Source organism: Anolis carolinensis, chromosome 5 (genome assembly GCF_035594765.1).
Source record: "Anolis carolinensis isolate JA03-04 chromosome 5, rAnoCar3.1.pri, whole genome shotgun sequence".
Classification (NCBI taxonomy): domain Eukaryota; kingdom Metazoa; phylum Chordata; class Lepidosauria; order Squamata; family Dactyloidae; genus Anolis; species Anolis carolinensis.
In genome coordinates this window covers 79,994,074-80,014,182 of record NC_085845.1, presented here as the reverse complement: position 1 = coordinate 80,014,182, position 20,109 = coordinate 79,994,074, and the positions used below count along the sequence as shown (strand labels likewise).

The 20,109-nt window shown below is 41.3% G+C and overlaps 1 protein-coding gene across 10 annotated transcripts in view; it reads left to right on the top strand.

The window, feature by feature from the left end:
* Nucleotides 1-20,109, top strand: part of limch1 (LIM and calponin homology domains 1) — a 261,489-nt gene that overhangs the window by 214,381 nt on the left and 26,999 nt on the right. For 9 of the 10 annotated variants that reach the window (XM_008111641.3, XM_062981645.1, XM_062981642.1 and 6 more), the window contains 7 exons: nucleotides 2,158-2,287; nucleotides 5,144-5,301; nucleotides 7,229-7,634; nucleotides 9,874-10,098; nucleotides 16,161-16,220; nucleotides 16,942-17,008; nucleotides 18,347-18,510. In XM_008111641.3, coding sequence (XP_008109848.2) covers nucleotides 2,158-2,287; nucleotides 5,144-5,301; nucleotides 7,229-7,634; nucleotides 9,874-10,098; nucleotides 16,161-16,220; nucleotides 16,942-17,008; nucleotides 18,347-18,510 — 1,210 coding nt within the window. The remainder of the gene's footprint in view (nucleotides 1-2,157; nucleotides 2,288-5,143; nucleotides 5,302-7,228; nucleotides 7,635-9,873; nucleotides 10,099-16,160; nucleotides 16,221-16,941; nucleotides 17,009-18,346; nucleotides 18,511-20,109) is intronic. The other variant, XM_062981644.1, reaches the window with a different exon arrangement.

Here is a 20,109-nt window from a genome sequence, read left to right as displayed (position 1 = left end):
AGAGCTGTTCCCATCACAATCGCAAATGAGACTGATTTGCTTGGCTTCATTTATGAAATGTAAGCTGTGTTTTCATCAAAAGGAAACCAAAAATATGGTGCACATTCCATGTATGTGACATTGAAGAAATAACCAACTTCATATAATATTTTTGTATAAATGCACTGTTGCTTGTGACTTTTTATTTTATTTTGTCTAACACTAATTTCTTGCCTCTTGCTTCATCATGCAAAACAGAATATTGTGGATCAGAAAATGACTGTTGTTCATCATGTAATTGTACACTAATATGTGTTAAAAGTACTTTGGAGGTTGTATTGTTAACAAATTAACAATGAAGTCATATGACCATTTGCTCTGCATGTGCGCTTGACTGGGTCGGCTCTCACGGCTTATTTATTATAGGCATTAAAACCTACAGAATAAGATAATGTGTATCTCTCAACTGTCTCTAAGGTGTCACATCCGTTATTCCAAAAGAGACATTTTCAAAAAGTTTCACTGAGTGTGCATCTACACTGTAGAATTAATGTAGTGTGACACCACTTTAATTGCCATGCCTTAATGCTATGGAATAATGGCATTTGTAGTTTGGTGAAGCAACTGTACTCTTTGGCAGAGAAGGCTGTAAAAATACAGCAACAACTCCCATGTTTCCTTAGGACTGATCTATGACAGATAAGCCAACATCATGCATTAATTCTATAGGGTAGATGCATTCTCAGTGTAGTTTTTTTTCATTCTTCCATGTCTGAAGCTTAGGTATGTGCTTTTCAAACTTTCTATCTTTGGAAGAAACAGTCAAATTTTGGGGAACCCATTTGGTTCATGTGAGTCAAGACCCCCATCCTGTCAAGGCTCATTGGCTTGGTACAGAATCTTTCCAGGATTCATAAATCATTCTTTCTCAGTTAGTGCTTCTTCCAGAATATATCTTTCTTTCCTCTCTTTGAATTCTCGCCAGCCATAGCACAAGGATTCTAGCGTGTATCCTGGGTATCCTGCCACAAATTCACCTGGGGACTCTGGATTAATGTTGGTTAACAAACCAGGAGAAATAAGCATGACCTTAGAATGGCCTAAAAGTCGAATTTAGCCAAAGCCACATTCCCTCTCCACTTTGACTGCCATTTGTAAGTTGTAGTTGGATGAGATGTCTATTAGATAGTAGTAAATTTATTGATTAGCCCTTGGGCCATATCACAGTACCTAACCACACAAAAAGGCTTGATAAAACATGATTACACTCCGTATAGTAAGTTAAATAAAACACTTATAACAATACAGTAAATAAATATGATAAAACTGAATATATACATCACCTTTCCATATCACCCCTACAATTTACCCCGATCTATTAGGATTATTTCCTTTCCTGAACCTCCCCTTTAGAAGTCCTATGAAATGTCCAAAAGCTAAGCTGTTTTCCCCAAATCAAGACAGAGTCTTATTTAATTTTTGCTCCAAAAGATGTGTTAGGGTTATTTCCAGGAAATGTCTTCTTTTTCCAAATTGATTTTATTAACTGTAACTAGACCTTTTTTGAAATAGGGCTTATATTTTGAGCAAACTCAAAAATCCTGAAAAATCATACTCGAGGAAACAGGGTAGAAGAATTTCCATAAACATGGCATTTCCCTGATGCATTCCCCACCATATTAAACAAGTGACAGTTGATGTAAGTGTGCCAAAGTCACATTAGATCAAGCCTGCACAACCTGTGGTCCTCCAGAGGACTGGGACTCCAACCCCTGGGAACCCCGGCCAGCTTGTCCAGTAAACAGGGATTCTGGGAGCTGAAATCCAAAACATATGAAGGACCACAGGTTGTGCACGTCTGTATTAGATGTTGAAGTGAAAAAGCAGTTTCGGACATGCATCCAATGCTTTTTTTGCAGTATTACTGGTGTGCAACATAAGTTGCCGGTTTGCATGTGCTTTAGTATGGCAAGGGCTTCGCACTACACATACCCACCCAAGGCTTTTGATGTGATAGAAAAGCATCCAAAAGCATCTCCCTTGATTTTTCAAAGCTTTCCCAAGGACAGGATGCGTTTCACTTTGCTCTAGCACCCTCCTGTGGCTGAAATTGATCCAGGCATTGATAGTACATAATTCTTTGACTTACTGTTAAGACTTTTTTGCTTTCCATTTCAGGAGTGTGAGCATGTTTGACATGAGATGTGTGGATGAGGCTACTGTAATGCAGCCCCACAGCAAAGCACGCCATGAGAAGCTGCAGACTATTCATAACCAGCTGAAGGAGGACGAAGATCGGTGGCAGGATGTGAGTAGAAAGAGCTGTCCTGATGTGCCTGCAAGATAAACAACAAAGTTTGCTTTCCATATTTATTTTTAAAAAGAAGTTACTATTCAGTACTATTCAGCTGTTGGTAACAGAGTGCTCGAGGGCCAGGGCTTTCCAGTTTTCAGTGTTTATTCCACATTTGTTTAGGTTAGCTTTAAGCCCATCACTAAATCTCTTTTGTTGTCCACCAACATTCCTTTTTCCATTCTTGAGCTGAAAGTAAAGTAGCGTCTTTGGGAGACCATGATCAGGCATTTGAACACTGTGGCCAGTCCAGCAAAGTTGATGGTGGAGAATCATTGCTTCAGTGCTGGGGTCCTTGCTTCTTCCAGAATACTGATATTTGCTTGCCTGTCTTCCCAAGAGATTTGCGTGATTTTTCGGCAGCAACGCTGAAGGGATCTTTCCAAAAGTTGAGTGACACTTGTAGACAGTCCATGTTTCACGGGCATACAGTAGAGCTGGAAGGACAATAACTTTATAATCAGACATATTGGTCTCCCTAGAAATGTCACGAAAAACTCTGCTTCATTAAAAAAAAATACTGCACTCTGAGAACTCATGCAGTTTCTATGTTGGCTTTGAATATATATATATATATATATATATATATATATATATATAGAGAGAGAGAGAGAGAGAGAGAGAGAGAGAAGAGTTCCGGTTATTCGACACAAACGGGCGGGCCGAATGTCGAATAACTGGTCTGACGGATAATAGGGAGGCCCTATTATCCAGCAAGCCGGTTGAAGGAAGTGCCCCGTGCACGTTGCTAGGTAGATAGCAAGCTACCTAGCAACGCGCAGGGGGGCTTCTGCCCTGCCTCTTGGGAGGCGCCCGTGCGCGTTTCTAGGTAGATAACAAGCTACCTAACAACGCTCAGGGGTGCTTCTTAAGCCGAGTGCTCACCGCTCCGCCCCTTGGGAAGCGCCCGTGCATGTTGCTAGGTAGCTTGCTATCTACCTAGCAATGCGCACAGGCGCCTCCCAAGGGGCAGAGCAGCGAGCACTCGGCTTAGCGAAGTGCCCGTGCCCATTGCTAGGTAGCTTACTATCTACCTAGCAATGCGCACGGGCGCTTCTCTGCTCGCCGCCCTGCCTCTTGGGAGGTGCCTGTGCGCGTTGCTAGGTAGATAGCAAGCTACCTAGCAACGTGCATGAGCGCCTCCCAAGGGGCCTGGGACGTCGGATAATACGGAGTGTCGGTTAACCGGAAGTCGGTTAACCGGAAGTCTACTGTATGTGTATGTGTTTTGAAGAGGTTGGCATTTTTGTTGCAGTTCTTTCTTAATCATATTTTGATATAATTGCAGACAGATGAAAGAGCTCTTGAGACAATATGGAATATTGAACAGAGAACTGGATACGGTGTGGGAAAACCTAGGGTCAAATTTCTGTTCAGCCATGGTGCACACTGTTCAAACTTTACTTCTCACATTGTTAAATTGACTTTCTTAAGGGGAATTCTGTCCACTTGTTGCAATGCTCATTATACTAATTCAGATAAGAAACTTATGAAGTATCTTGAATACTTGAAAACACTGTACAAATGCATATGTACAGCCAATGCTGTCAAATACCTTTAGCTACCCCTTCTTTCTTATTCTCTCAAACATACATTCTTCTCCCGGAAGTTAGTGGGAAGCTAGACCACTAACTAGTCCAGCAACCAATATTGCCTCTTGGAACCAGCTGCTGCCATGCAGCACCAGTGCTGTGCCAAATTCAGTAACAAATTATTCTGCCAAATTTCATTAGGAAACCCCCATTCAAAATAAGCAGTTGCCCTTAACACAAGCACTGGCTCTGAATTGGATTTTCCTAGTTCAACAGTGTGGTTTGGAGAGTCTTTGAGGATCATAAAATAGTATCAGGTGCAACCTGATGCTCACAGACTGTATACTGTCCACTTTTGTTCTAGACAAGCCCCAGAAATTATGCTATTATAAGTGTTAGGACTTTCTGCAACCTAACGGTTAAAGATCAATCATCAGTGCTTCCTCACAGGGTTGTAGATGTTGGAAATATCAACTTGCTACAAGCCTCCTATACTAGTTATTTGTTATGTATATAATTCAGATTGCTTACTGTATTGTATATGTTTGTATTGGTATGCAGTTTTACCTTCACTCTATGTTGTGGAAGGGACTGCAAACCATGTGATCCAGATCTGGGACTATTCAGACCCGAGACTCCATTTTAGAGTAGAGTTGCCATGAGATGCCATTAGATTCTCAGACTGTACAGGCTCCAATAGACTCTGAGAGATGCTTTAGACTTTGGACTGTTGATTCTAAGAAAGATGTCATTTGTTAACTGCGCAAAGAAACTACTTCAAATCTATTTGTAACTGGATTGATAAGCAATGTACCTGTATGCGGAATACATGAAGTTTATAAGTAAACCAACTGTGTTATTTTAACGAATACTACTTTATTTTGTCTCTTGAGAGCATATTTAAACCAAAACATTTTAAGAAAGAGTAGATGTTTTTTCAGGCAACTGAAATAACACTTCTGCAACTCTACTGTATTTTTATGCATTTGGCATATCTCTGTTCCTAATAGATCAAAAACAGTAGGTTCAGTCTAATAACTGAAGCCAAGTTGCCGTGCATGAATATTAATGGTTATTTACTATTAAAGAGAAGATTCTGAGACAGGTTTTTTAGCTCTTCTCTGGAAGTCATACATTTCCAAAAAGGTTATATGTCCAAAAGGTTATGAATGCCTTTTCCCAAAAGGTTATGACTCTTAACGGGTCTTTTTTTTTTACCAAAAGTAGATTGGTAGTGCTGTGCACACTAAGCAAGATCTTTCTGTTCTTCTTCCTGTAGGATTTAGCCCGGTGGAAGAGTCGGCGGAGAAGTGCTTCACAGGATTTACTGAAAAAAGAAGCTGAAAGGAAAAAGATGGAACGCTTACTGACCGGAGCTGAGGGACCCAGTGAGCGAAGGAAAAGCATCAAGACTTATAGAGAAATAGTAGAAGAGAAGTAAGTTCTTTTAATAAGACACAGGGAGAAAGCAGGTGGTGCAAATGTGAGATAGGTTGCAGTGTTTGCATGAATGATGGGAAAGGTAAAGGCAGTTCTTTCAGCCTCTTCTCCACCCTTTCCTCCTTTTTTTGCTCTTTGTCCTAAAAGTAGAGTTACAGCATTATAGTGCATGAAATAATTAATGAAATATCATTTTTGCACTGAAATACTGTTTCATTTTGTCACTGAATCGCTAAAACTCTGAAGAATGTTTAAAAGATCAAAAACATAGCAACATGCCTCCATCTCAACAACCATATCACCAATTTCAAAAACCTTCAAGTGAGGAGCCAAGAAATTACTATTTTAAGCACACACACCCTAATGAGGGCAAAGTAATCTCAACCAGATGAACAAACAACCCTCTATCTGCATCACTCAGCCAAGTGATGAAGAGGACATAATCCAACACATGTGGTGGAATTCATGTTAATATGATCCTCAGTTCACTACCTACTCGACTTGTGCATTTGCATAAAATTACTTAACTGTTTCTATTTGTTCCATTCGTATGGCCCCATTTCTATTTCCGTCCACTGCTTATGGAAACCGGTGCCTATACAAATGGGCTTTTCCATTCAAGATCCGAAAAAACCAAAAAAAATCGGGCCTTGGTCGGCAAAGGGCCAGGCCCTGCGAGCTAGGCCTACAGCCGTCAAGAACTCGATGCTCGACTGTAGACCCTGCGAGCCAGGCCTACAAGGATCAAGTGCTCAAAGGCCCTGCCTGCCAGGCCTACAGTCGAGCGCTCAACTGTAGGCTCGGCATACAGGGCCTATGAGCCATCGAGCACCCGGCGCTTGGCTGTAGGCCCTGCCAGCCAGGGCCTACAGCCAAGTGCTGAAAATCAGCCGATCAAATGGCTACCGTTCCCTTCTGCCATTGATTTCATTGTTTCTTTTGTTCCTGTGGGGTTGTGCCATTCCATGCAATCCAAATGGACGGAACAACACAAAACCATAAAAGAAACAAATGAAACAGGATTCGGGTCCTAGTCACTATCTACCACAATCAGAAGAATCACACAGGAAAGCTTTTTTCAGTGTTGTTTTGCTTTCGGTTACAAGTGCTGTTTGTGTGTGCATCTAGGCAGAGGGTGGGTTGCCCGTTTGGTCCTTCATGGATAAGAAAGACATTTATGTAGAAAATTAAGGTATCAGGGGAAATGATTTAGCCTAGGTCTTTTCCTTACCGTGGTCATTTTCTTAATGCCATGACTCAGTTTTGTTGAGTTTTTCTGTATCCCACCTGCATTTTCTTGCCACCCTTGTTTGCATAGTGTTTTCTTTCTGTTCTGAATTTCCTTCAGATTTATTGTACACATGTTGCTGTGCATTTATTTGCACCAGTTGAGCTTATTTACATAACTTCCCTCTATCAGCTAAACCGTTTTGCTGCTGTTAACAGCTTTCATATTTAAAAATTGCACCTTGTTTTGTGCTCTATTTCCCAGAAATGCCCCATAAGCCTTACAAATCTGCAAACACGTATCTGTGTGCTCATTTTCTCACACAATTTTTCACAAGGTATTTTTGTTGGGATTGAGTTCAGTGATTTTTTTTCCATCCCTAGTACACAGGGTGTATTGTACATTGATGTTGTGGGGAGCGGTGTAACAGCAATTTCTGCCCTGCAGCATGAGCTGGTACAGGTTTAACTTTAACCATGGTGTAAATTGTGGAGGAAAGATGGGATGTGTAGGCAAACTGTGGTATACGAATAGGATATTTCAAAGAACTGTAAGGTAGAGATGGGGTGCTCTCTTGCTAAGAACCTTTGGAAACTGGAAATGAGTGAGATTTTCTCCTTTCTGCAAGAATGCCCAGTACTGTCAGCAGTGAATCATTTTTATTTATTTTTTGGTCAATCTTTTGTCGTACTCCAGAGAGCGGCGAGAGAAAGAACTACACGAAGCATACAAGAATGCCAGGTCACGAGAGGAGGCAGATCATATTCTCCAACAATACATTGAGAGATTCACCATTAGTGAAGCTGTCCTTGAACGCTTGGAGATGCCAAAAATTCTGGAGAGAAGCCATTCAGCTGAGCCAAATTCATCATCCCCGCCTAAGGACCCAAACCCGCTGCGATATTTACGGCAACAGTCACTTCCTGCCCCCAAATACACTGCCAAGGTTGAGGCAACCATTGTTCCCAGTGGATCAGAAGCCAGCATTTCAACAGGTCGCACTTCTCCAAGCAAACCTTTTCCCTCCAAGGCTGTGCCTATGTTGACACCCAAGCCTTACTCACAGCCTAAAAACACCCAGCAGGTTTTCAGAACATTTAAGGTAGGACAAATTCCATGAATCAATGAGCCCTTCAAGCAGCAATAATTATTTTAGAATCCTGTTTTAAAATTGCAGTGATGATGAGGATGAGGATAGGAATGTAATGTCTATATGGCAGTTTGTTTAATTAATTCAAAGTACCGTATATCAGTTGATTAAAGAGTCTGTGTGATAAGTGTTTAAAATGTGGAACTAAGGCCCCTTTTACACTGTTCTATGTCCCAGGATTATCTGCTTTAAACTGGATTATATGAGTATCCACTGCCAAATTATCTGGGATAAGAAGATAATCTGGGATCAGATCCTGGGATATAGGGGCAGTGTGGAAGGGGCCTAAGACTTGGAAAAGACAATTTCAAATCCTAACTGAGCCAGGAAATTTCAGCCTCTTAATCTCTCACAACTTCAGAGGATAAAGTAAGGATGGAGAGAACAATATACCTGTTCACTGCTTTGAGATTATTGGAAGAAAGGTAGTATGAAAATATGGGTGATATAAATATTTTTATAGTATATTCATAATACAGTATGACTCCCACATCCACATGGGATATGTTCCCAACATTTGCATGGATATGTGAGACTGCAGATAATAACAATCTTGATTATTTTCAATGGACAAGCAATGGCGGTACAAGAACTGGGTGCTCCTTGTACAGGAAGCCTAAATGATAAGTTAAACTGTGAATAAGTGAAACTGTGTATATCAGTTTCATTGATATTGGGGGGGTTATACTTTTGTTGTTATCAAAATACAAACAATAGTAATTTTAGAAGTAAAGTGCTAAAGTAGTTTTAGAAACTAAGTGAAAGAAGGTTTTCCTCTCTTCCACACAAGCTTGTTTTCTGCTGCCCTGGAGACTAGGACACAGAACAATGGCTTCAAACTACAGGAAAAGAGATTCCACCTGAACATTAGGAAGAACTTCCTCAGTGTAAGAGCTGTTCAGCAGTGGAACTCTCTGCCCCGGAGTATGGTGGAGGCTCATTCTTTGGAGTCTTTGTTTATGATCAACAACAAATACATTGTTATCTAATCTAAATCCATAATAAAAGTGAAAACCCGTATGTGTGTATGTGGCATGCGTGTCCGCTCACACAGACAGCCTCTGGCCTCCACAAACAGGCTACACTCCCCACTGCTCAAAACCCAGCAAGTCACTACTTTGCACTGACAATATGTACCCCTCCCCTGCCAATGTCCTCCCCAAACACTACAAACCACCACCCAAGGAATGCTTTCATTTGGGGACAATTTCATCCTACATTTTGCTATTTCTTCCACCACAGGCAGGCATTCCAGGGTTCTCCATTGCTATGGAATTGCCATGACCCCATCTACTGCCCTTCCCTTTCAAATCTGTCTGCAGAACAAACAACTGAATTGAGCTACAACTAAACGTACTGCAGGAGTTTGGGAGATTTAAGTTGTAGTTTAGCCTGCATCAAGTCAGACCATTGTGACTCCTACTGGAGAATTTATAGGAGTTATAGTTCACCTACACCCAGAACGCTATAAACCCAAACAATGATGGGTTTGGACCACATTTGCCATCCATACCTGATATGCCCAGATTTGACTACTGGACATTTCGGAGTAGTAGGTACTGGGATTTATAGGTCACCTCCAATGAATAAGTACTTCGCACCCCACCGATGATGGACCAGGAGCAAACCTTCCACACAGAGCCCCCATAACCAATACAACCTACTGGACAAGTTGGGGGGAAAGGGAGTTATAGTTCACCTGCATCCAGAGAAACAGTGACCCCCACCATCAATGGACCACGAACTGAACATACTGCAGGTGTTAGTGGGAAGCCAGGCAATGACCATCCAACGACATATCTGGATCACACTTGGTACACAGATCCAAAATGCCCAACTTTTCATACTGGCAGGGTTTCAGGAGGATTGAGCCACGCTTCTACGAATTGTAGTTCACCCACTCCAAACACCATACATAACATTGAAAGACAAATAAGGCCATTCTCAAATGACCCGGGCACCGCCAGGTCCCCAAGCTAGTTACACAATAAAGTTCACCTGAATTGCACTAGGACAAATTCAGTGTATGTTGCCCCATGCTTAGAGACACTGATACTACAGACCGCTTCCTTCATCCCTTTCAGATTGGAAATCATAAAAGGATTTTAAAAATAATAATAATAATAATAATAATAATGTTTTATTATCTCAAATTCTACACCATCTCCTTTGTTTTCCATCTACCCTGCAGGTAGATGGAAAAGTCAGCATGAATGGAGAAGCCGTCAATGGAATGGAGGAGGAGCGAGAGAGGGAATGCACAGCGTTAATTTTTGCTCCTTCACCAAGTCGCTCGCCAAAATCCGACTATGTGGTGGAAGTGGATGGCATCTCAACGGAGGGGAAGCAAGATGCCACAAATCCTGAGCTTGTTCTGAAGAGACTCATCGAGCACAATAAGCACAGAGAGCAGGCCGTAAGGACAAAATCATTGGAATTGTCCAGCGTGGGGTGGTAGTGGGAAGTTGTGCTTTCAAATTTTTTCATAATGCATTTCATATGTCCTAAGTTGAAATGTTCTCCCACCATGCGAGAACCACCTTTTTTTTCAGCCAATCTCACCAGCTATGATCAAATTTCAGCCATCAGTTATCAGACTGGGACTGATGGGCTGGGTCTTACATCTGAAATCTTCCAAAGGGTTAGAGTAGTTTGAAAGTATGTACAGTAGAGTTTCGCTTATCCAACATAAATGGGCCAGCAGAATGTTGGATAAGCGAAAATGGTGGAAGGTCCAATGTGGGGGAAAGAACTCTTGTCTGTTGGAGGCCAGTGTGAATGGACAAGAGTTCTTCCCCCACCCTGGACCTTTCACAGATATATAAACCTTCCTTGCTTAGTTTCTCCATATACCTCACAACCTTTGTGGATGCCTGCCATAGATGTGGGCGAAACCTCAGGAGAGAATACTTCTGGAACATAGCCATACAGCCCGGAAAACACAACAACCTTGTGATTCCAGCCATGAAAGCCTTTGACAACACATCAAAGCTGGATTGTTCCCCAATCAGTCTGCCATTAGAAAACCAACCCAAGAAGCTCTCTATAATGTGATTTTCCCTCATTGTGAGAACCCACAAGCTATTTTTCCATCTGACAAAGATGCAAGAAAAGCTCTCATTAAAATGCTTAGCGGTACATCCAAATTACCTTGTTATCTGGTAAAATAGATAATGGAGTAATTATGCTGTGCATTGTTGTACCTTTTTTTTTTTTTGTAACTTTCCAAACTAACTTGACTTTTGTGCACATTTCATACATGGCAGTTTACAAACTTGCTTTATCATTTCACTTCGACCAAAAGCTGTTTATTGTGCCTGGCTGTTAATCAAATATTATACCTCAGGATAAGTCTCCCATAAGCAAACTTCCATGCCAAACTTATAAAAGTTATTTTAGAATGTGCCTAGAGGAAGGCAATAGGTTGTTGGAGATGGCTGTGTTTAGCTTGGAGGGAAAAAAGATTGAGAGGTTAGCCATCCAAAATCTGAATGGCCGTTACATGGAAGTTGCTTTCTGAAGATAGGACCAAAACCAATAGGTTACAATAGCAAGAAAGGAGGTCCACCAAACCTTATGAAGAACTTGCACATGTTAAGAGTTTTATTGACAGTGGAGCAGATTTATTTGCAAGTTGATAGTATCTCTTTTGTTGGAGTTATTTAAAGAGAAGTTGGTTGGCCACTTGTCAGGGATACTTCATTTGATTATTTCTTGCAGCAGCACCTTAAATAGACTTTTGGTTCAGTTTCAATTCTGACATTCTGTGATTCTGTGGACTATGTTTCTCAGTGACCAGTATACTTATGGGACTCTAGAAGTTGTCCAAAAAGTAGCTTCTCCAACAGAGGTTTCTACCTTCTCTTAGAAAAACTTTTTAGGGAACCAATTGACTCAGTGTCAATTAGAAACTTGATTATTTTTTGCTTGATAAGAGATAGTTTTTCAGTGGTATGGCCAACAAAATATACTGGTATGTATGCCCCCAGTGGCACAGTGTGTTAAAGTGCTGAGCTGCTGAATTTGCAGACCGAAAGGTTGCAGGTTCGAATTCGGGGAGCGGAGTGAGCGCCCGCTGTTAGCTCCAGCTTCTGCCAACCTAGCAATTCGAATACATGCAAATGTGAGTAGATCAATAGGTACCACTCCGGCGGGAAGGTAACGGCTCTCCATGCAGTCCTGACCTTGGACAATGCAGTCTATGGACAATGCCGGCTCTTTGGCTTAGAAATGGAGATGAGCACCAACCCCCAGAGTTGGACATGACTGGACTTAATGTCAGGGGAATCCTTTACCTTTACTATGTTATTCATGCCCCTTCGAGTCAAGATTTAATGCTAAGAATCTACGACTTGTTCAAGGCCAACTAGTGAGTTTCCATGGTCAAGTGAGTATTCAGATTCTGATATCCTGGCTCACAGGAATTGTCTCAAACCACAAAACAAATCATTTAATTCTTTTAATGAGTTCTATGAATTAGTTTAACAAGGTTAAGAAGTTCTCCTTCATGCTGTGCCTGGCCGACTAAAATTCACATATTTTTCCCAGTCGCTAAAGCTTTTCTTCTCTGTTCATGATTTTCCTGAGATGACAGTCAAATCAGTCAAATTTTAACTTCTGAGTCTTTTCCAGTGTAAACGAGCTACTGGTATGAAATATATCTTACACAACTTGTAGTACCTACAGGCTTGAAATAACCACATTTTCACCAATCAGGGCACTTAGATCATCCGGTGGAGTAATTATGTGCATCCAGGTATTTCCAGTATGGAAATTAGTCCTAGCCAACCATTAAGCATTACTCTTAACAAGTGCCAAAAGGATTGCAGATTGTTTTAGTAGTTGAATTTAAAGGTTAAATGTGGCAAAAATCCTAATATTCCCTTGGTAGCATGATACAGGTTTTCCCCTGGCATTAAGTCCAGTCATGTCCGATTCTGGGGGTTGGTACTCATCTCAGTTTCTAAGCCGAAGAGCCGGCGTTGTCAGCAGACACCTCCAAGGCCATGTGGCCGGCATGACTGCATAGAGTGCTGTTACCTTCCGGCTGGAGCAATACCTATTGAACTACTCACATTTGCATGTTTTTGAACTGCTAGTTTGGCAGAAGCTAGGGCTAACAGTGGGAGCTCACTCCACTCCCCCGATTCGAACCGTAGCCCTTTTGGTCAGCAAGTTCAGCAACTCAGAGATTTAATCCACTGTGCCACCTGGGGCTCCAGCATGATACAGATAATGGTGAATCCCTTGTAAAGTGAAAAAACTTAGTTCGTTTAGCCATCCAGGCAATTCAGCTTCGACTGAAATCAGATGTATAAAGTTCCCTCACTTATTGCAGGGGTTATGTTCCAGGACCACCCGCAATAAGTGAAAATCCATGAAGTAGGGACACTACATTTATTTTAATATTTATACATTATTTTAGTCATTATACGCTATTTTAAATCTTTATCAACCAATCGTGAGTTGATAAATCGCCTCCCTCTCCTCCTGTTGCTGCTTGGGCTCCTTTTCTCTCCCTTCGGCTTCTTCCTTCCTTCCTTAGGCTGTAAATTGTAATTTTTTATGATTTATAATATTCTTTTAGAGTTTATTGAAAAACCGATTCTGTGAAAAATGAACTGCGAAGTAGTGAGAGAACACTGTAATGTTAATTATATTGATATTATCAACATGTATTGTTTTGTTATGTAAATGTGTCTTTGAAGCTGTGATTTCCATTTTAAGAGCTACTTCAGGCTTCCTACTGTCAGAGCTTGGCAAAGTTACTTTCAGGCATGTGTGTTGGAAGAGTTTGGGAATTGTAAGCAAAACCATAACATGCCTGTGTATTAATTGGTATTTCCACATATTTTTTTCAAGCAGAAATGTGTTATCTTTATGTGATTTAATATCATGTCTAGCTTAGTCCTTACGTGGAATCTGGTTTGGATTCAGGGCATTAAGTCTTTGAGTGGGAGCTGCTTTTATCTTTGGACAGTAACATGAATCATTGTTTCTAGCGCAGATCCAAATATTTTCCATTTAATTTCCTTTTCCATGTGGTGCTGCCTTTAATGCTCATCAATATGAATATTACATGCATTTTTAAAATATGGATATATTCTGTTATTAATCAAACTTGCTTACCTAATGGTTGCCTTTGCTCAGTCCTCTTCTACTTGGTGTATGATGCTACTGATTCCAGAAGAGGAAAAAGGAGGTAGCTGTAATAAATGCCGGGGGCAGCAGGGACAGGGAAACGGGATAGGAAGAGCTCTCAGTGGGGTGCTAGGAAATACCTTTATTAAATAGAAATCAGACTTGCTGAAACTCAGTGCATCTGGGGTTAATAGAATAGATTACATACTCTCCAGAAACCAAGGAAGCGAAGCATGTGTTTTGTATTACCTGCTCACTACATTTCAAGGGTTTTACTAGCCTTCTGTTTCTGGAGACAGAAAGATGTCTATAGCAGCTTTATTATTTTTTCAGAGCTGAATTGTTTTTCCCGTCTGTTAAATATTATTTCCTACCTTGCTTTTGAATTACCCTTGTGTTTTGTCTAAGGGAACTCCCATGACAAATTTCCTGCATGGGCAAAACCATCCAAGGAATTTAAGGGAAACAAGAATCAGTGAGAAAACTAGCAGAATTATGTGTGGGGGGTTGAGGATTCATATTTTCCATAATGTCTGGCTTCTTGTGTAGAGAGGTGAGGCTGGCTACACATGTGTTATCCCCTGAGTTATAAAAAAGACCAAGGAAAGGGGCTCATTGGTCAACTGAAAATCCATCATGGTGGTGAGACTTCCGGATTTGGGTTTTGGTTTGTTCAACAACACCCCCTCCCCCCAATGTCCACTACATTTGATAACTTCTGCCTGTCCCAAAAGTCAATTCTTGGGCATGTGCCATGTCTCAGGGATCTGGGCATCTTCAAGGAAGGTCTCACCACTATCAGAGGTATTTCATGGTGTTCTCATGGCAGCTCCTTGGCTCTGTAACTCCCTACCAAGGAAATTTTGCTGGCCCCTCTTCATTGACCTTCAGCTGGCAGGCAAAGGTGGCTTTATTTGGACAGACAAGCTTTTGGCATTTAAATTTGGCTCCTGCTCAGAAAGGATCTAAATGGTTGGGTTTGAGTATTACTTTTTTAAATTGAGTTTTGTCTTAATTTGAATTTTCTTATTAATTATTAACTGTTTTCTGCAATGGGAAGGCAGGTTATACTACTACTGCTACTACTACTACTACTACTACTAATAATAATAATAATAATAATAATAATAATAATAATAATAATAAAAAATTGAACTGCAAAGGCTCTGGCATAAACCAATACAGGTGGTCCTCGTGGTAATCGGCACACTGGGTGCCATGCCAAAAGGTCTCAGCCGGCATTTGGAAAAAATAAACATTGACAAAATTATAATCTGTCAACTGCAAAAGGCCACCATACTGGGATCTGCACGCATCATCTGAAAATACATCACACAGTCCTAAACACTTGAGAAGTGTTCGACTTGTGATTTTGTGATACAAAATCCAGCATATATATCTCATTTGCTGTGTCATACTCTGTCTTTGTGTCAATAATAATAATACTTTATTTGTACCCCGCCTCCATCTCCCATAGGGACTCGTGGCGGCTTACACAATGACACACAATAGGGCCATAACATGTACAATACAATATGACAAAATGTCACCTAGAACACAATAGATAAAAAATCGACATATAATATTAATAAAAGCCATCTCAATTAAATAGAAACAATAACTTAAGGTTGTAGCCATAATTAAAAGATCTATACGACAGTTCAGCATCTCAACTATATTACCTTAAAGGATGTAAGGTGCTATTATAGTGGCAATTAGATTGGCAATTGTCTAAACAGTGTGATAAGCTTGCTGAAACAGCCACATTTTTAATTTTTGTTCTAAAGTGCTTACCTAAGTTCCCTGGGGAGGGTGTTCCAAAGCCGGGGGGCCAACACTGAGAAAGCCCTCCCTCTCATCCCCACCAACCGCACTTGAGATGGAGGTGGGACCGAAAGAAGAGCTTCCCCAGCAGATCTTAGAGCCCACACTGGTTCATAGGGGGAGATGCAGCGCAAAGATAGGTTGGACCCAAACCATATAGGGTTTTGTAGATAACAACCTGCACTTTGAATTGGGCCCAGAAACTTGTCGGCAGCCAGTGGAGCTGTTTCAATAGGGGCATAGTATGCTCCCTATGACCAGCCCCAGTTAGTAATCTGGCTGCCGATCTTTGCACCAATTGTAGTTTCTGAACAACCATAAATAAGACGTCACTGGATTTTGCCAGCAGTAAAACATTGAGACAGGTACCTTCTTCGATGAAACCTCTGAAGGCTTTCGAGAGAGGCAAACATTTAACAAATTCAGATAAGATTCTCAGAGGTTGAGGGTAGGAGCTGAAGTTTTATGTACCTCTGCCTTTGTGACTTGATTTCTCATTACTTAATTATTTAGTTGTTGTCTGGCAGAAGATTACGTGAAGAAATGAGCCCCTTAAAAAGCATTGTATGTGAGGTAATATTGGAATTCTGCTTGTGTTTGGTTGTGGTCTTTTTGCTCTCTTTCTGCACCACCTGTTTGACTCAATAATACAGCCCTGCAAATATTTGCTATGCAGCAGCCTAATGCATAAATCAGTGGGTATTTTTTAGAACCGCTTTTGAATATCTGGCTCAGTTAACTGAATTTTATTATTTAGTTATTTTGTTTACAGTATTTATATTCCACCCTTCTCATCCCAAACGGGATTCAGGGCGGATCACAGAACACACATGTATGTCAAACATTTAATGTTGTTTATACATTGAGAAGACAGACAATTGTACATAGATAGAGGTAGATATGGGCTTTTTTCTCATTTTGCTGTGCTTGCTTCCGGTCACAGGTGGTGCTGTCGCTCCATCTCCCTCCCGAAGAGCTTTTGTTCGTAAACTTCCTCCTTGATTGAATCGCTGGCATTTTTCTGTCATTTTCTTTATGGGTGCCTTAATACCTCCCCGCTTTTAAGCAGTACCTATTTAGTCACATTTTGCTTTTGAACTGCTAGATAGGCAGAAGCTGGGCTAAAGGCCAGGAGCTCACCTTGACTCGGGCTTTGAACTGTCAACCTTTTGGTTGGCAAGATTTACTGCAGCTGTTGGTTAACCTGCTGTGCCCATTATTACATGATGAAACAGCATAACAGTTGCATTTATTCCACTTCCTGTCTGACAATAACATAAATATTTTTTTGCAGGATTCCCTGACTGAAGATCAACCAACCAACCAAATAAATGAATTCGATTCAGAAAGACCGCCTCCAGGTTTGTGGTTTAATTGTTTGTGGAGATCAATAAGTGAGGAAATGTTTGTGAGCAGTGAGCAATGAGGCAGGAGGAGAAAGAAAGAGAAGAATCAAGCACCCATTCGTTTTTTTCACCTAGCCTATTGTTTATTGCTGTTCTTGTTTTCCGGGTACCCAATTTCTCTGTGCCTTTCTCTGGTCCCTCCACCCCTATCCATTGCCTCTTCTTCTCCCTTATGCTATTTTTTTATTGTGCATTTGCGGCCTCCCAAAATCTCCCAAGGCATGCAGTGCCTTATTAAAGGGACAATGACAGAGGCAGCAGCAAATATTGTAATCTGCAAATAATCACATTTTTACTGCACTTGCCCTTCTGGGCTTATAGAAAGGGCCACAGAGAGGGACATATTAGCCAAGTGGAATTTCACTATGAACCTAATGACATGCAGGTCCTTAAGCCAGGGGACAGTGGGGTCATCTGTGGGGCAGCGTGGCGAATCCGTCGGGTAGCGGGGTAAACTTTTGGGCAGCATTCCACATCGCTCTCTTACCATCGCATGCTGAAATACATCCGTCTCCAACTTTTCCTGCGCTGCCCCCAGCTTTCTCTATGAGAACATGGGTAGTTATGTGTTCTCAGAACTGCACTTAACACACTACTGGCATGCAGAGTGCATGGAGCAGGTAAGGAGCCCTGTCAGAAGTAGCCCTGCTTCATGTGATGGATCTTGGCAGTGTCCTAGGATGGGCTGAAAGCTCATGTGATGTCGCCTGTCTAAAAGAGATCATAGTGAGACTTCTTGATCCAGCCAGGACTTTGTGCTCTTCCCATAGTGAGGTTTTTTATGTATGTGGGCCTGGAATTCACATGTCTTCCTCTGCTACAACCAGGCCGTTCATTATGAAGAGTACCCTATATAAAGATGTTTCTTTGAACAGAATAGGACAGGAGCCCCCAATGGCACAGTGGGTTAAACCCTTGTGCTGGCAGGACTGATGACATGAAGGTTGGGTTGTTGACCTGAAGGTTGCCGGTTCAAATCCAACCTGGGGAGAGCATGGATGAGCTCTCTAACAGTTCCAGCTCCATGCGGGGACATGAGAGAAGCCTCCCACAAGGATGGTAAAACATCAAAATATCCGGGCATTCCCTCGGCATTGTGTTTGCAGATGGCCAATTCTCTCACACCAGAAGTTTCTCAAGTCACTCCTGACACGGAAAAAAAACCAGAATAGGGCCATGTGGTCCGATAGAGCAGATCTATTCTATTTTTTTCTGGTGAAAGTACCGTTATGAAGAAATTTGTATTTCTATTTGTTACTTAAATATTACAATGGATTTTTAATTTTTTGTCAGCTTCAAACCACAAAGAATTCAGTGCAGCAGTTTCCTGTGCCAGCCCTATAGTGACCAGTGTGAAGTACTCCTCCCTCAGTAATCATTCCAAGGAAATGACTTCAGTTGGTGGCCTGAAGAAACTTGAAACATCACCACAGAAGGAAGCACCACTTCTACAGAAGGTAGCATGATACACTGAAATACAAGACTGAGACTAAGTTGGAATGTCAGGACATATTTCTATCATATGAAGATGGCATGCGTTGATTGACATCAGAAAGAGAATGCACATTTTGTCTGGATTCAAGGTGCTGGTGATCACATTCTGAACCCTATACAGCAGTGGTTCTCAACCTGGGGTCCCCAGATGTTTTTGGCCTTCAACTCCCAGAAATCATAACAGCTGATAAAGTGACTGGGATTTCTGGGAGTTGTAGGCCAAAAACATCTGGTTATCCCAGGTTGAGAACCACTGCTATACAGTTTGGGATCTCAATACTTGAGGGAACACCTCTCCCTATATAATCTGCCCAAAGGTCCTCCTCTATGTCCTAATACTTGAGGACAACCCATTGGGCCTTTTTGGCTGTGGCACCACAATTGTGGGATGAACTCCCTTTGGAGGTCTTATTAGTACATTTCATTTTAATGCAAAGTAAATGCATGTCTTTTTATTAAAGCCATTGAGTCCAAATTGATTGGTTCCCAATTTGACATGCTATTCTTTTAACCTTTCAAACCTGTTTTAATCTATTCAGTTGTTTAATATACAATAGTTGAACATTTAATTGATTTTATTTATTTACAGTATTTATATTCTGCCCTTCTCACCCCGAAGGGGACTCAGGGCGGATTACAATGAACACATATATGGCAAACATTCAATGCCAACAGACAAACAAAATATATAGGCAGACACAGAGGCATTTTTAACATTTTTTTCCAGCTTCACGATTCCAGCCACAGGGGGAGCTGTTGCTTCACTGTCCAGTAGTGGCAGTACTTCCTCATTCCATTCCTCGTGTTTTGCTGGCAGTTTTATGATGTTGTAAATTAGTTAAATTAGCCTCCCGTATAAAGCATACCTAAATTTCCCTAATTGACAGATGCAACTGTCTTTTGGGGCTGCATAGATCAACAGCAAGCCGGGCTATTTAATGGTCGGGGGCTTAACCCGACCCAGGCTTCGAACTCATGACCTCTCGGTCAGTAGTGATTTATTGCAGCTGGTTACTAGCCAGCTGCGCCACAGCCCGGCCCTCTGATTTGTGCGCCACTCTGAGAGGTTAGGATGTAGATTGGGATATAAATACTTGAATTAGCGTATAAAAGTATGTGTTGTCTTCACTTTATCTTCACTCCATTCTTTCACTCTGTTAGTGGGTTCCAGTAAAGGTCACTTGTACATCTGCAGAGCAGATAAGTGAATATAATGTATTCCCTTTCTTCCCATTGGAATGATAAGGAAGATGGCGAAAGAGCACAGGAGGGCAGACTCACTGTGAATAATGTCAGTCAAGGCAAAACTTGTGTTGTGTTTAGGCTGAATCTACACTGCCATATAATCCAGTTCAAAGCAGATAATCTGGATTTTATATGGCAGTGTAGATAGGGCCTTAGACAACCTCTTTATATACTGTTGATGAACAAATGGAAACAATATCATCCAGGCACACTGTTTTGGTTTCATCTGTCTTTAGGTCCAAATATCAGCCGCTTTGATGTATCAATTTATGTAAGAGAATAGAGAAGCATGGAGTAAATCATGGAATGAAGAAATA